Genomic DNA, 17,759 nt, shown 5'->3' with positions numbered 1-17,759 from the left:
GCTAAGTTAAAAATATGTTTTTATTAGGTGCAAGTAGTTTCCAAAGTGCTTTTCCTGGCCCATATCTTGTCCTTCTTTTCTTAAAGGGCTGGTCTAGCACAGTTCAGGCAAAATTTTTGGTCCTGTTCATCTGCCAGGTGGTAACAGAGTAGGAAACCCACAGAAAAGTTAAGTCCTACACAAACTTAGAAAAAAGAAAAACTGGCCTTTTCTGCAGCAGTACCCTAGGGATGGGTCTGTTTTTGCATCCCATCACTAATGCCTCTGAGGATGCAACTTGTTTTCAGCTAAATGCCAGATGGAGTTCTAGAAGTAGAAAATGTGTAGCTTAATTTAGAATACATCTTTAGCCACAATGCCGGTGAAAGTTTTTAAAAAAGTAAGGAAGCACAAGCCGATGGCCCCTGCTGTGGCTTAGTGCCTTTTGTATCCACAATACTTATATTGCACTGTGTGGTTTATGGAGTTAGAAAGGAAAGAAAATTAGTTATTTTTTCCTCTCTCTCAATTTGAAGCAATTTTGTTTACTGCTGAAAAACTGTAAAACCTTTCCTCTTCTACCCTGTCTTGTTTCCTAACTTCTTCCCCAATCTCTTGCCCCTATGACCCTTAGGATAGAAAAGAAAAGAAAATTAAAAAAAAAAAAAATACAAAAAGTTTATATTCCTTCTCCAAAACATTCTTAGTGGCTTAGAGCCATAGAACAGAAGCATATATCCGGTGGGCTCCAAATGTTTAGTTGTAAGAGGTGTGATCAAATTTGAGCAAAATGTTTTTGTAATGACCTGGGCTTGTCGTTTCATCACATTCATAAAGCGAGTTTATTTATCCTTGGATAATTAAATCACAGTGGAGATTTTAAGGAACATTTGCTTAAAGATTCAATACTGTCATTGTAGTAATAGACTTACGAGTACAAATTGGAGTATTCTGTATGTTAAATTTCATTTGTCTTGCAAAAAGATAAATCTAAACATGTAAGCATTCAGATATTTCCTGTGTTCGACTTTATATACGCTACTAAAATACTCTAAAATATCTAAGATTATGCAGTGAAACCATTGTGGAAATCAAAAATCAGTAAAATACGTTAAGTGTTTTGGCTGTCAGAGTATTTTTAATTAAGCTTAACTTCTTAGTTTTAATTTTTTTTTTAAAGATGAAATATTCCCCCTGAAAAGAGAGACTTTTCTTTTTCTAAACAGAAATAGGTTAATCTTTATAATCAGAATTTAGAGTTTATAAAATCATTGTCCCATAGCGTTGTACTCTACAGAGCTAATCATTGTTTTCATTTTGGTAAGCCTCCTTTCAAATCTTTTTCTTTTTTTTTTTAAGTTTATTTATTTATTTAAGTTAACGCTACACCCAGTGTGGGACTCAAACTCAAAATCCAGAGATCAAGAGTCACATGACTCTTCCGACTGAGTCAGCCAGGTGCCCCTATTTTTGTTTTTGTGTGTAAGGCATGCACACATTCATAAACACACAATTCTATATAAATTAAATAATACTTTGTTTTTATTATATAATTTGTATTATATAGTCTGATTATTTTAAGTAGACATTTTGCATTATAAAGAGTGTTATAATGAATAGTCAGCACATTTCGCACCTGTCCAGGTGCTTGAACACCTTTGGCACCTTACAGTGCATGCCTAGAATTGCTGAGTTAAAGTGTTCACACACTTACCATTGATACATTTTGCCAGTGCTTAAGAGAAATGAATTATTTCTTTAGTGTTAGTGTAGTATTTGACATATTTACTGAGTGCTGAATACTGCTTGGGTGTCAAATTCTGTGCTAGTTATTTGGGTTATAAAAGTAAAATGACTTGGTTTTATTGGGCTAGTGGATATTACAAAGAAGTAACAGGCAGTTAAAATATCGTATTCCAAGTGTAACAGTAAGGATAAACATTAGGGAACTTGTGTACCAATATCAGAGTTCAGAAGTCTCTGCAGAGAAAGTGGAATAGAAGCTGAGATCTGAAAGGTAAATGTGAATTCTATATAAAAGGGAAGTAGAGGAGAGGAGTGTGGTAGGCCACGAGGAGTAGGTGTCAACAATTATGATACATTCTAAGAACTAATGGGGTTTTAGAATGTGTGGAATGCATGCAAAGGATGAGACACCAGAGACAGAGCTAGAGAATAAAGCATAGCTGAGACCGTGAAGAACCTTGTAGTAAAGTTAATAAGTATGGATTTTAAGCATCAAGGGGTGCCATAGCAAAGAAGCTGTGAGATCAAATTTGAGCTTGAAAAAGTTACCCTGACTCTAGTTAGAGACTGACTTGAAGGCAAGCCAAATCAGAGTCCCATGGTCAAAAAGATGCAGTGAACTTGATTTGGGAAGGCATCTGTACCCAAAGAATCTAAGCTTGCTCATTAGACTAGGCAGTTAGGAAGGGTAATCTTCAAGTCAGGTAAGTAAGAGCACCATTTATCTAATGGCTCCTCTGTCTTGAAAGAGCAAGCAAAGTACTTCTTGGGTAACTTGGGAACTCCCACCCACCTAGTGAGAAGAGAATCTGAAATTAAAATTAGGAAAATAAGATATCATATCATCGTCATCATTAACCACCACCATCTTTTAGTTACTATCAGAAAGTCTACACTTGGATTAGACTTGATTTTATAGACCTACAATAGTGTGATTCCTTCTTGAGCAGAATAGAAGCTTATGATATACTTTTTGTCCTCATCACAACTGGTCCAGGAGCCACATAAAAGGGGCATGCAGGTGAAAGAGGAACCTCAGTGTCTCTACATGCATTAGATAAAGAAGGCAGGGCCAACAGTCCTTAAGCTTAAAATAGGAAAAGTTTCAGTGACTAAGAGGACCAGCCACATGCAACTCCATTTGTGAAAGAAACACTGTATAAAACTTCATGATCCTCTAGAAGCCAATTTGTATAATTCTAATTCATGCTGATCAAAGTCTAGCTGAATACCAGAAAAGTTTCTGCCTCTCTTTCCTTATTTAATCCATACCATGTACTCTATTTAAAATCATTTGTTCACATTTTCATACTTTTACATAATATTTAAGTTGTTTTGATGTAAATTTAATAAAGCAAGAGTACTGTGGGAAATGGGAAATCTTTAATAATTTACATAACGCTTATTTGTCAATAAGTATGACCTTCACAAAAATTACATCACCATTTTTTGGTATACTTTATATTATCTGTTGCAGTTTTCTTAGTGGTTTTTACTTTCTGTGTTATGTTTGAAATATCTTCCCATAAAAGTTCTCTTGCCTAGCCTCCACACGTCTCTCTGACGGTTCCCAGGGTTAGTATTATGATACCATTTCTCCCTCAGTTTATGCCTGTATTTGTTTAGCCTGGACTACATATTGAATCACAGTGTTAGATACTGTGATAAATGTAGCCCATTAATTTTTTTTTCTAAATTACTTTAGATTTTGTAAAACTGTTGCTTACTCATAAAAAATTAAGGGAGTATATCAGAGCAAGAAGAAAATAGGAAACCCAAAACAACAACACACCTATATCCAGAAATAACTATTATTAACAGAAAGTAAGTATTATTCTAGACATCTCTTAAACTCAGGACTGAGGGAAAAAGAAATGGTGGTGAGTAATAAATCCATTTAAATATAAAAGTAAGACCATATATGGGGTATCTGGATGGCTCAGTGGGTTATGGCCTCTGCCTTCAGCTTGGGTCATGATCTCAGGGTCCTGGGATCAAGCCCCGCATTGGGCCGTCTGCTCAGCAGGGAGCCTGCTTCTCCCTCTCTCTGTCTGCCTCTCTGCCTACTTGTGATCTCTCTTTCTCTCTCTCTCTGCCAAATAAATAAATAAATAAATAAAATCTTCAAAAAGTAAGATGATATAACTGAAAATTCTACATATAAATGCTATGAACATTGACAATGTAAAAACAATAATATAATTAACCCAAACTGGAAAATGGAAAAAATATTAAGTACACTAATTTCCTCAACCTTTAGGCCAGGAAGTGAATCAGTATAGCCTAAAATGTCATTTAAAAAAAAAAAAAAAACCTAATCTCTTAATGTTTTTATAACATTTTGTCATAAAATGGAATAATTTCTTAGGAAATATCTTGACACAAAGAAACATTTATATAAAATTTAGAAAATATTTTAGTCTTCCATTTAATATTTTCATGTTAAATTCAAGTAGAATAAAAATATATTCTTTTTGAATGAAATTATTTAACTTTGCTTCTTTCCTCTTCTTGGATCACCACCAGATGTGAGGAAAGAGGGCAAACTTCTGCCTCCAGTATTGGAAAGACAGACAGGTGACCACAGGGAGTTGCATCTCACCTGAGCACAAAGAGAAACTGCCGTGAGAACAGTGCTGGGATGAGAAACCTGAACTATGGTTGATGAATCGCTGGAGGCTCTGTGGACAAATCTGAGAGTTAAAAAATCCAGGGTGACACAGTCATAGGGAGGCCTAACATAACATTGTGAGATTTACCTCCTAGTGTTATGTGAGGGAGGCCTCACATAACATTGTGAGATTTACCTCTGAGTGTTCAACTAGATTCTTAGAGTAAATATAACAGAAAAATCCCCTAGGGCGTCCTCCAGAGGAAGGGTAAAGGAACCATTTTGAAATATAACGGAACATAGTTTTCTTCTTATTAGCTTTCAGGGAAAACTAGTTAACCAGAGCCTGACCTGCTGGGGAATTATCAGAGCCTAATTTACCTGGGGGAAGGGAAATAGCCAACTTCCTCTAGCTCTAGCCCTCCTTATGGGAGAAGTGAAACACCCAACTCCAGTTCCCTCTAGCCTTTCATGTGGGAGAAGGAAAATATAAACTCCAGTCCATGTAGCCATCCTGCCCCACCTAATGGGGGGACAAAAAAACAAACCAGAGAAACACTTGTGAAGTCATAGACCAGAGGCATAGTATCACTAAAAGACTAATACCTAATCATAGGACTATAGGGCATTTCTTCCCACTCCTCACCACCACATTACTAAAGGCCTATTTAAAGCAGTTCCTTTGACCTAGCACATCATGAATGGCTACCAGGAAAAAAATTGCAAGGCATACCAAGAGGCAAAAGACACAATTTGAAGAGACAGAGTAAGCACCAGCGCCAGATATGGCAAGGATATTGGAGTTATCAGACTGGGAATTTGAAACAAGCATCATTAATATGCTGAGAACTCTACTGGATGAAATAGACCACATGAAAGAACAGACAGGCAATGTAAGCAGAGAGATGAAGACCAAAATGATGAAGAAAGATGAGAAGGAACTGAAAAGAAACCCTTCAGATCAAAAACACTTAAGAGAAGTGAAGACTGCCTTTGAATGGGCTTATGAGTAGACTGGACACAGAGGAAAGAATCTCTGAGCTAGCGGATATGTATCAATAGAATCTTTGAAAACCCAAAAGCTAGGGGAACAAAGACTAAACGAAATAGAATAGAATATCCAGGGACTGTGGGACAACTGCAAAAAGATGTAACATGCATATTGGGAAACCTGTACTTCTTTTAATGAGACCTGTGATCATAAACACTCTTTTGGGTAGTCACATCATGGTGTTGACTCAGATTGTGCTGTCAGCTAAATCCCCTTCAGTCTTTTATATTCTTGCTGCCATTAGTACTCTTTCCACTACCTGGACCCACCCATTCATCCTATACCTGTAGTTGGTTTTTGGTTATACTCAAGGCAGCATTACAGGCCAGAAATGGGTAAGAACCTACTCTATAGTATGTTAGTAGAAATATATCCCAAGCTTAACTTTGACCTGCTATTTTGCATTCTTGAAATAGTTAAGCTAGTTAGGACTAATCCATAATCATTTTTGTTTACACATCCAGCCATTATTTGTTCTTTACTTTAGTGACAATAGTGAAAGACATCATTTTATGTTGTGTAAGTCCGTGACTACTTTATTTTCACAATATGTCCGGCTACTTGCTCTGTCAAAGAAAAAAGGTGAATTTAATTTTAAGTAATTTATCTTTTTTTTTTTTTTTTGAGATTTATCCATGTACTTTATTTGAGGGGTAGAGAGAGCGTGCAGGGCAGTGGGGCGAGGGGAGGCAGAGGGAGAGAATCTCCCAGCAGACTTCCTGCCAAGTGCAGGACTAGTTTCCAGTGGCCCGTGAGATCATGACCTGAGCTAAAACCAAGAGTGGAATGCTTAACTGACTGAGCCACCCAGGTGTCCCTATGCTGGTTGTTTTAAGATCAGTTTATGGTGTTCTACATTTTGACTATGATATGTCTGCATTTAGATTTTCTTTTTATTTATCTTGCTTGAATTCATTGAGTTTCCTGAATCTAAAGACATACTTTTCAGCAATTTTGGAAAATTTCCAGACCCCGTTTCTGTTTCCTCTTTCTGCAGTTCTACTTGTAATGGACTTTTTCACTTTGTCTTCCATTTCTTTTAACTTCCTACAGTTGTTGATTTTTTTCCCTCTGTTTTGCATCCTGTGTTATGTGTGTTTTCAGATATATCTAATTCACTCAATCTCTTTTTTCAGCTATCCAGTAGTTCATTGAGTTTAGCTGTCCAATTTATCCCTTTTGAAAGTTGTTTTGATTCTTCAATTATTGACATAGATTTTGTATTCTATTTTTTGGTATCTCCATATGATAAATATACTTGTTTTATTCTTGCAGTCTAAAGTTTTGAGGTCGAGTTCTATTATTACTTGTTATTCCTCTGATTCTCGCAATGCTTTGTTTCTTTGTATATGATGAAATCTTTAATAGGGAACCCCCCCCCTTTTTTTTTAAAGAACTCTTCAAAGTCCTTTGAAATCAGACTGTAGATTTCTTCCTTCAGAGAGAATTTGCCTTTTGTTTCAACAGGCACAATAGAGTATAGTAGATCACTGGTTGTTTTTATTAAAAATACTCCTTAGATATCCTAAGAATATTCATTAGCTTGAGAGCCTGCATGGACCTGAGACAATCTTCTTCTTAGTCTTTTTTTAGTAGAGTGTTTATTCTCAACTTCCCTATGAGTAGAGAATCTTTAGATTTATGTGTAGAAATACTACTTCTATCCTTATGACTAAAACCCCATGTTAAAACCCACAATCCTAGGTTAGTGAGACCACTTAACTCAGAGTGTCCCAGTAACAGCTGCAATGCTTCTTGCTCTGGTTCTTAGTCCTCTTCACTCCCTTGCTTTTTAGCAAGCTGAGCTATGGATTTAAAGAGCTAAGTTAGACATTTATTATATTTTTTTAGAATGTACTTTATTCAGCTCTCCTAGGTATTTGATTGCAAGAGAATTTTCAGGTCTCCTCCTATGTTACCATACTGGAAATGGAAATCTCATGTTTTTCATATTGAGTTAATATCATTTGTAAAGTTGGATTGTGGAATAGACCTATGGCTAAAGACCGAATTTCTGTCACAACAAATTTATCCCACTTGTGTGAAATATTAGCTAAGCCCATATCTTGCCGTAAAATAACATGTTTGATTCTGCACTTCTTACTTGGTATTTAGACAGAATAGCAATATTACCTACTGTTATGGACATTTTATGATTTTGTGCAGGATTCATTATTTAGTCTGTTTTGGAAAAGAATAAAACTTTCTAAGATTTGGAAGAGATCTTACAAGACTAATGGCAATCTACATTGGATGTCTAAACTTTTTATTTAGAAATAAATGTGATGAGGCACCTGGGTGGCTCAGTGGGTTAAGCCTCTGCCATTGGCTCAGGTCATGATCTCAGGGTCCTGGGATCGAGTCCCACATTGGGCTCCCTGCTGAGAGGGGAGCCTTCTCCCCCCTCTCCTTCTGCTGCTCCCCCTGCTTGTGCTCTCTCTCCTTCTCTCACTCTCTGTCAAATAAATAAATTCTTTAAAAAAGAAAGAAAGAAAGAAAGAAAGAAAGAAAGAAATGTGATGTTTCATATGAAATGAGTAAAATTTTAAGTCTGAGGGTATATGCAGGTGCATTTAGGCTCCTCCTTCGTTCCAAATTACAGTCTTAATATTCCTGTATATTGGTGTAATGATTATGAAGGACATGTAGAGCATTATCTGTCAGATTAAACCTTATCTTTTGATAAATGCTTTCTAAGATCACGTAGACTAAAAATAATGTAGGTTTTCCTTTAGCCTTGCTCATATAATTTGTAAGTATATGTACTTTTCTTTGTTGACTTGTTTATTCTTTACCTTATTGGCTAGATTATAATGAAAGAAAATAACCAGTTCAGTTCCAAGTGTTTAGAGACCCAGAATTAAAATATGGGAATTTTGTAATTTTTAGTTTTTTTAAACTTGCATTTTTCATTTTCATAACATGTGGTGTTTAATCCAAGCAGTGCATCAAATACAAAAATTTATCAGTAAGCTTTTGAAATCTATACATTCATGAGAAAAATGAAAGAATTTGCCATTGTAATCTTTTGAGTTAGCCTGAGGTCTCAGGTGGTTAGTAATTGATTCTGTAAATAGTAAGAACAGAAAGTGTTTGTGGTAGGGGTGAGAAAACTAATGGTAAAAGAAGCAAACTGATGTTGCAAACATATTCTGAGCATCATGTTAAGTATGCTAAGCAGTATCCATGGAATTGTATTCATTTCTTACAACCTTAGTATTTTTCACATCTCAAAATGCAGAAACCTAGACTTAGATTTAATCTAGTTGTCTAAGGCCAGACTGTTGGTAATAGGTAAAGGAGAGCTTTAAATGTACATACAGTGGGTTTCCTTGACTTAATTTGGTTAGGTATTTCCTGGATATATGTATATATTTTCACAATTCATATATAAACTACAACATAATATGATACCTTCTGATCCATGCTAAACCTCCATTCCCTGCTTCAGCTGATGATACCATAAGCCTAAAAATTGTGCCATGTATCTATAGTTTTAATGCTTCTGATAGGCCATTATTATGGCTATTTTATGATTTCATCAATAGCCAAGCTGTTGTTTCATTATAAACAGAGTCAGTATCTTTGTGATTAAAGCAGCAGACTGAAAACCATGAAGGGTGTACTGTTTGCTTTGCAATCATTTCCATGTGTTATGAATTCTTTTTTTTTTTTTTAAGATTTTATTTATTTATTTATTTGACAGACAGGGATCACAAGTAGGCAGAGAGACAGGCAGAGAGAGAGAGGGGGAAGTAGGCTCCCCGCCAAGCGGAGAGCCTGATGTGGGGCTCGATCCCAGGACCCTGGGATCATGACCTGAGCCGAAGGCAGAGGCTTTAACCCGCTGAGCCACCCAGGCGCCCCATGTGTTATGAATTCTTATCAGATGTTGGGAAATAGCAGGCTTAAGCTAACGGCAAGTTCCACATCTTTGATCCCAGAAACAATGATCTGTAATGGACATATGCTTAGCTGTCAGCTTGTTTAATAAGGTCTCTAAACAAATTCATTTATTGTCCACTTCATTTTCATAGAATAAAATTATTTTCAAAAGTCAAACGCAGGGCTTCTGAGTGGCTCAGTGGGTTAAGCCTCTGCCTTCGGCACAGGTCATGATCTCAGGGTCCTGGGATCGAGCCCCACATAGGGCTCTCTGCTCAGCAGGGAGCCTGCTTCTCCCTCTGTGTTCTCTCTTTCTCTCAAATAAGGAAATAAAATCTTTAACAATAAAAAAAAGAAAGAATGTCAACCAGTCAGGTTTTTGTTTTTTTTTAAGGTGAATGTTAGAAAAGGTCAGTGTTTGAGTTCATTACCCTAACATTAAGATGATATTTCTCATGCCATAAGAAAAAAGAACATATATAACTCAAAATTTTCCTAAGGCACATTCCTGGAAACAAGAATATGAGAAAAGCATCTGGGAGGGTGCCTGGGTGGCTCAGTTGACTGAGCGTCTGACTTTTGGTTTTGGCTCAGGTCATGATCTCAGGATTGTGAGACCCACCAGCACGTCAGGCTCCACACTCAGCAGGGAGTCTGCCTGAGATTCTCTCTTCCTCTCTCTTTCCCCCTTCCCCTGCTCATGCTCTCTCTTTCAAATAAATAATTTTTTTTTTAAGCATCTGGGAAAAAAAAAAACTGACTGAAAATTATGCAAGATAACGGTTGCCATTTTAAATCCTCAGTTTCAAGTTGAAAAGCTGCACAATTCAAAACATTGCAAGATTTTTAACTACTACTATAAAATAATAGTCTGATAAAAATGTATGCACACCATAATTATAAACACTTTCCTGTGTAGTTACTTATTCATAGTGTCTTCTGTTCTTTAAAAAATGTTCAGCTTAAAAATAAGGTATTAAGTCAACATGTACTGTTCACTCAGTGAGTAGTTAGCAAACTAAATAAGAAGCCATATAAAGAATTGGGAGCCTCTATCATGTTTACAATTCCATTACTGACTTGGGCAATATTGATAAAAATCTCTTACTGTCATCACATTTCACCTTCTTGTATCTAAGATGAAATGACCATATTCGGCATCTCACCATTTCCTGCAGTACTGGGTTTTAAGATCCTTAATACAAAGAAGTTGAAACATAGTGATCTGCAGAGTCTAATCACTTTTATACCTTTCTCAGAATGTACTTGGATGATGATGAAACTGAGGCAAAGAAGTAGGATTAATTGCTGGTGGTCATATCATGATATTGGGTCTAGGCCTTCTGATAAACATGTCTCTGTTTTTACCAAAATGTTTTGTTTAATCTTTGAAATGGACATTAGATTTAAAAAGAAGAAAAAAACCATCAATGGCATTAGAGTAGATGCATTTAATAGTATAGTACTTAGTATCATTCTACCATCAATTTTTACTAAAATAATTAATTTTCATTTAGTTTTAATTATTGCATGGAGCACGGGGTATGGTGCATAAACAATGGATTCTGGAACACTGAAAAGAAATTTAAAAAAATAAATAAAAATTAAAAAAAAATGTGGACGCAAAAAAATAAAGTTTTAATTATTTAAATTGTTTATGTAATTTAACAGTCATGAATCTATTGTAGTACATTTGTCATTAAAAAATCCTGCCTTCTAAGCAACTGATAGTGCTGTTAGTCTGACTTAATCTTTGCATCAGCCTCATTATAATACATATGCTGAATACAGCTACAATTTATAGATGAGAAAACTAAGGCTCAGTGAGCTTGGCAAACTTGCCCCAACACTGCACTCAGGTGCCACGTTCTCCATGATGTACTGAAAGCTGAGGGAAATTTTGGTAAACAGAAATAGGGAGGAAAGACCCATTTTAGTTAAAATGGAAATAGCACGAACAAAGGGGTGTGTGTACTGAAGCTGAAATACATAAAAAGCATCAGGCTAATAATCTTGATTTTGTACATTGAATGCATTAGGATAGATGGAACTAAGTCCCAAATGTGGATGAAATCTAAATAGAAAGAGAGAGGGTTGACTAGGCTTCTGAGAATTCCCTAAATTTGAGGAGCAGGGGTCTAAGAGTAAAACCCAGTGGAAACAGAGACAGAATACTAGAAATGTAGAAGATCTGGTATGATGCTATGTCTGAGATTGCAAAAGGTCATAGGTAAGGGGGTCAAGAAAGATTCTAATGAAAGTCCAAGTTAACCATTGAAAGGGAAGCTATTGAAAGTTGTTATTAGGAGGTCTTAAGTTACTTCTTCTAAGACAGCAGTTTAAAGAATGTATAGGTTACTAGCAAAGTATTAAAGTAGATGGATAGTAGGTAAAATGAAGCAGTAAGAACAGGTCAGAAATAGAATATAAAAAAAAATTGAAAGCTCAAAGCTGTAGAGAAATTGGAGGAAAATATTCCCACCTGGTCACCCATAAATGCTTGGCATTTAGACTCTGTCCCAGATTCTCTTCCTAGCTCTATCTTTTGTTACTAGCCCTAACCCTACAAATATTTATGCTATAGTATAATGTTTTAATACTCACCCTGTGTTTTGTTGCCTCCCTGTCTTGATTTAAACACAGTGCCTAGGTGCGTCTTCACCGTATCTCCACAGGGGTGGGTAATTCCTATTCATCTTTCAGGGCGCAGGTCAGATGCTTCCTCTGTGAAGCCATCCCTTATTTAGCCTACTGTAATCTTTCCTTCTCTGAATTGCAAAATGCTTCAGTCACTTCTTTATCATGGCAATTCACCACTTTTTATTATGTACTGTTATTATTTATTTGTGTACAAGATTTTGTCCCTCCGTGGAATTTAGGCTCCTTGGAGATTTTCTCAAAGTATTAGTGTACCGCAATGTAAAGAATATAGACAGTCCCATTTTAAATTTGGACCTCTATCAGCTACTGATCGATTAAGTGACTTCAGGGTAAGTACTTAATCTCCACAAACCTTGGACTTCTTATCTGTAAAATGCCTGTACTACAGGTTATTGAGAAGACTAAGTGGTAAAGGAGGTGACTGATTTAAAGAATCTAGCTAGGTTAGGTTACTTTCCCTCCTTATTCACCTTGATTTCTGTGCCATCACTCAGAATGGTACTGTACAAATATTAGATGCTCCAGAAATTATTGAATAAATTGGTAATTTCCTTGCTGTTACTAAATATATAAAGGTTACTATAATTTCTAGGCTGCTGATATTTTATTGGGCTGATTTTTTTAAAGAAATTCTTTTTTCCATTGGACCAGATTAAAAAATATTACAAGGTAGAATCTGGTGGATAATGGTGATATCATACAAACCATATTAAAAATCAAAGGAATTTAAATTAGAAACATACTTACTAGGGAAAAAAGTTAATTAGCTCAGAGTTGATATCAGTTTACAGAAGGCTTTTCTTTCCTTTTCTCTTTTTTTTTTTTTTTTTTTTTTTGAGAGTGGGAGAGAACAGGAGTGGTGAGAAGCAGAGGGAGAGGGAGAGAGAAAGAATCCTCAAGCAGACTCCCAACTGAGTACAGAGCCTGACATGGGGCTCAATCCCAGGACCCTGAGATCTTGACCTGAGACAAAATTAAGAGACACTTAATCAGCTGAGCCACCCAAGCACCCCAGAAGCCATTTCTTTTTATCATACAAAAGAAACTAGGCTCTGAGGGCAAAAAGATGCTGCCTGACTCCAAAGCAAGCCCCTAATTTGGCAGTATAAGGTGACATGTACTCCAGGCCTATAATTCTTACTCTTATTTTAACAGATTTAAATATATTCTAGTGCCAGTAGATAAGACTATTCCAGAGAATATAAGATTGGGAACCCTAAAATTAGACTGTGACCTAAGGACTAGTTTTAAAACTTGCAGTTCATTCCAGGAGTTACGGATTCCACAAGTACCAACAAATAGTGTTGTTTCAGTATGGAAGATTTTGACAATGTTGTAAATTCTGAATCATTTGAAAAATTCAGTATAATGAAGCAATTTTGAATAATCTTACAGACCTTCCCTTCTCCGTCTCACTTCGTCTTTTTTGAGTTTTTATTCATCCTTATTCAGTTTGTAAGTTATTATGGCTACTTCAATAGTGCATCCAAATCTCTGACTATTTAAGGATAGATCTTTAGAAGCTGGCATTATGTATTTCTTGCCATTTATAAAAATTATGAACAGAGTTAACCTCCATATGTAGTAAAGGTAACATTTATTTATAGTAAATAACATAACAAAGAAATATTCCTAATTCACAAAGAATCCTTAACTGTAATGCTATTTTAAACATGATCTAAATAGTAATAGCTACCATCTGTTGAACATGCATTCAGTGCCTAATATTTTAAATATCTTAAACCATTTTATAGTTGAAGAAACTGAGTCCCAGAGAAGTTAAGTAATTGTTCTTAGGTCACTCAGATAATAAGTGATAGAATTAGCCTTTAAATCAGGACTTTCTGAACTCAAAGAATCCTTTTGATTATTGTGCTTTACTGCCTCTATGACAGTATATTCTGTCATCATCTCTCATATTTTACATACTTCAGATTACTCTCATAACTAGTTTGTTCAGCCATCATTCAGTATTTCATATTAAACTTTCAAAATAAGCTTTGCCTCAAAGAAAACATCTAAATTTCTGAATTACTTACCAAATTAAAATTTTTTTTAAATAGTATAATAAAAAAGATAGTGGTGTTTAGTGGATAGAGCAAAGATGTGGTTGCTATTCCCTGTGCTCATATAACTTCAAGAAATAGAAAGTAATTACATTTATCGGAATACATAAGAAAGCCTAAACTAAGCACTGATGTTGAGAATCAAGAGGAATAGTTATACATGAGAGAGATTGGAAAATGACATACTTTGACAGTGATTCAGTGAAAGGGTGGGGGAACAGTCCCAGAGGAATTTTAAAGTCTGGTCATTCGGAGGAAAATGGTTCCACAATCAAATAGAGACTTCCGGAAAAGGAACAGATTTGGGCAGGGAGGAGATGACTTCAAGTTTGCACACAGTTTGTAATTAGGCAGTGTCTAGCCTCTGCTATCCATCTAGATCCTGGCCCTTGAAATGTGGCTAGTTTAAACTGAGATGGCCTGTCCCAGATTTAGAACATTTAATATAAAAAAGAGTGTAAAATATTGTATTAATATTTTTATATTGGTTGTATGTTGAAATAATGATATTTTGGACATATTAAATTAACTGAGTTAAAGTAAGTTGTTAAAATTAACCTGTTTCCTTTTTATCATTTTTTTAATGTGGCTCCTAGGAAACTTAAAATTGCATATATGTCTTACCTTATATTTCTGTTGGACAGCATTAATGTACATAGAGATTTGTAATGCATAGTTAGAAATGCAGGACCAAAAAATCAGGATGAAACATCTAGATTTGGAAATAACATATATAAAAGTGATATTTGATGTTATGAGATTAGATAAAAATGCCAGTGTACAGGGTATGGAAATAAGAAAAATGCCAAGAATTACAGGCTGAGAACAGAGCAAGTAATTAAGACAATATCACTGAATGGTAGAGAAGCCAAAGAGGAAAAGGAAGCCTGAGAAAAGACCTTTGAATTTGGTTGATACAGAAGCAGTTTCAGTAGAGTATAAGAAGGGTAGATTGCAAGAGATTAAGAAGTTCAAGGTTGAGAAAATAGACTCTATACATAAACTGTTCTTTCAGGGAAGGAGTCCACTGGTGAAGATAATCATCACTTGATTGGAGCAGAGTCCAGGGAAATTTGAGTATGTTTGTTGGCTGAATGAAAGGCTCAGTGAAGTAGGAGTGCTTGGAGTTGTAAGGAAGAGAAGATAATTGCTATAGGGTGGTCCTAATGTACTGGATCCCAAACCTGAATGCATGTTGGAATCACCTGGGGAACTCGTTACATGGGCAAATTCTCAGGCAACATCTTACATCTAACAAAATAATATTCTCTGGAGGTTTGTCTCCTGGAGCTTGTTGTGAACAAATTCTTCTACATGATTATGATATATTCATAAGGACAAACAAGTCAAGATAATTAAAGGTGCTGGTGAGGATATCAGTGAAATAACTAACCTTATCATTCAAAATGGTTAGAGAGCCAGGTGGGTAAGAATAGGGGCGTTGGATGATGAACTATGAAGATGTTGGCTTTCATTATAAAGTAAGTGAGCACAGGTTCAATAGGAATGAAAAACTGGGAAAGTTAAAAAGGTAGTAGATTTTGATCAGAAAGGGAAGTTTCAGAATTCAGGATCCTGGAGGCCAAGCAGATAGAAAATATAGCTATATGTGTTTGATGAGGAAAAGAGGGAAAAAGAACTGAGTGGTGCACACTGTAAGATCTATCAGTTTTGTAACTGATCCAGGACAGTGTTTTAAAAGGGGAAAAAAAAGTATAAGATTTGGGGATCAAGAAGAAGCACAAAGGTTGAATCAGTATGGAACTATTTAGACTTAAGATTCCACAAAAGCTTGGCTTGGGTTTCTTTTAGACCTTTTCCAGACTTTTAGAACATTTAATATAAAAATATTACCTACTCGGGTTTACGATGTTCTTTGAGTTATCTGTTATCCATTCTAGCTTTTACTTTAATAGTGGATACCTGACATTCACAAATATGAAATGCAGTTTTGACTGGCCACAAGTGACTCTAAGGGTTCATGTCATGGGTACAAAGCACATGTATGTGAATCTGCCCAAAACTGGCTTGTAGAAACTAGTCACGTAACGACTTGTAGTGAAGTTGGTATTTACATCTCAGTTTACCTTTAATATAAGATTGTATTAATCATCAGAATACTGCAGCCTGCTAGGTTTCACAGAAGAAGAAATTATTTGCCAAACTGTGGTATTATATGAGCTCAAAATTAATTGAGTTTTACAACTTCAGTTTAAAGCATTTTAGCACTGCTCCTAGCATGTAATTACTTAATAAATGGTAGCTACTGATGCTAGTTCAGGAATTCATCAAGTTTTAAAGACACATCTTTTTATGTATATCCAGGTTTAAAGAATAGAATTTCTCTTAAAATTTTGCTTTGATTCAGGATCTCCATGATTTATTAAACTGGAACTAGAATATGAAATTCACAGCTGAATTAGAAGGAGAACAGTGGGTCATTTATCACTTATCTATTCTGTTGGAAATATCTGAAAGGAAGTATATTTTATAGGTAATTCATATTATGTTGCTATTATGAAAAATTGCAGCTTTTGAAACATCCTTTGGCTATGTTTCCATACCACAAAAGACATGTAAGGAACAAAATGTATTACATTATTTATTTTGTTTTTCTTAGAGATTTAGTGTACCTGAAAACCAATAATCCTGTTTTTGCTAAGTAGTTTTCTCTCTCAGTGTATTATATACTTACATAACTGTTTTTGCTTTATAGTGACGAGCTCAGAAAAGAAGCAAGACAGTTAAAGCGAGAACTCTTAGCAGCAAAACAAAAAAAAGTAGAAAATGCAGCAAAACAAGCAGAAAAGAAAAGTGAAGGTAAGGATATTTATCAGGATTTTTATTTTCACTTGATACATTTCCTTCTTCCCTCCATCTGCTCTTCCTTTTCTCCTCTTCCTTCCCTTTCGCTTCCTTCCTTCCCCCTTACTTCCTGAGTTTTCCTTTTTTTTTTTAAATACTTGCTTTGGGTAGTTAGCCAATAAAATAAATTTCTTGTTAGGATTTTTGTCTAAGAAGTAAATTCAGGCAAACATGATCATAACTATTATTCTAAAAAGCTTAATGAAAACTAACAGACTTGACATCAGACAAAACTTAAATACCATAACACATATCTAGGAGGGCACAAGAATGGAATGTTCATTTTTTATATTGTACACCCTTTAAAACATTAAGAAAAGCATTTAGGCCCTATGTTTGGGACTTCTATAAACATTTTTGCATTGGTTTGAAATAGTATGAAGTATAAAGTCTTGTTTTTTATTTGTTTGTTTATGTTAAGACACTGAAAATCTAAAATACTAATAAAGCTGATCAAAAAGCAACCAAAATAATACCCTGCTGTTTATACGGGTTAAATGTGTTCTTCGTTTTACTGTGATTTTTATGATGCTAAAAGGGCTTTTTTTTTTAAAGATTTTATTTATTTATTTATTTGACAGACAAGAGATCCAAGTAGGCAGAGAGGCAGGCGGAGAGAAAGGAGGAAGCAGGCTCCTCCCTGCTGAGCAGAGAGCCCAATGTGGGGCTCCATCCGGACCCTGGGATCATGACCTGAGCCAAAGGCAGAGGCTTTAACCCACTGAGCCACCCAGGCGCCCCTAAAAGGGCTTTTTAAAAGTTGTTTCACTGATGATTCTTAGTTTAAAACTGTTTCAGCTATAAAACATGTAATGGCCAATTTCCAAATTAACAGATTGGAACCCTCTGTTTTCTTTTCACGATAATAAATTACATTATAGATTCAGTGAACATG

At 35.5% G+C, this 17,759-nt stretch overlaps 1 protein-coding gene across 2 annotated transcripts in view; it reads left to right on the top strand.

The window, feature by feature from the left end:
• CWC27 (CWC27 spliceosome associated cyclophilin) overlaps window positions 1-17,759 on the top strand; it is a 190,890-nt gene that overhangs the window by 79,164 nt on the left and 93,967 nt on the right. For both annotated transcript variants that reach the window (XR_004381635.1, XM_032849728.1), the window contains exon 11: window positions 16,716-16,819. Coding sequence is in view for 1 of the 2 variants with exons in the window: in XM_032849728.1 (XP_032705619.1) it covers window positions 16,716-16,819 (104 nt within the window). In the remaining variant the exon portion in view is untranslated. The remainder of the gene's footprint in view (window positions 1-16,715; window positions 16,820-17,759) is intronic.

The sequence above is a fragment of the Lontra canadensis genome, unplaced genomic scaffold (assembly GCF_010015895.1).
Source record: "Lontra canadensis isolate GAN:19392208 unplaced genomic scaffold, GSC_riverotter_1.0 scaffold4, whole genome shotgun sequence".
Classification (NCBI taxonomy): domain Eukaryota; kingdom Metazoa; phylum Chordata; class Mammalia; order Carnivora; family Mustelidae; genus Lontra; species Lontra canadensis.
Note: the sequence above shows the minus strand (reverse complement) of the source record. Positions and strands in the feature narration are given on the sequence as shown.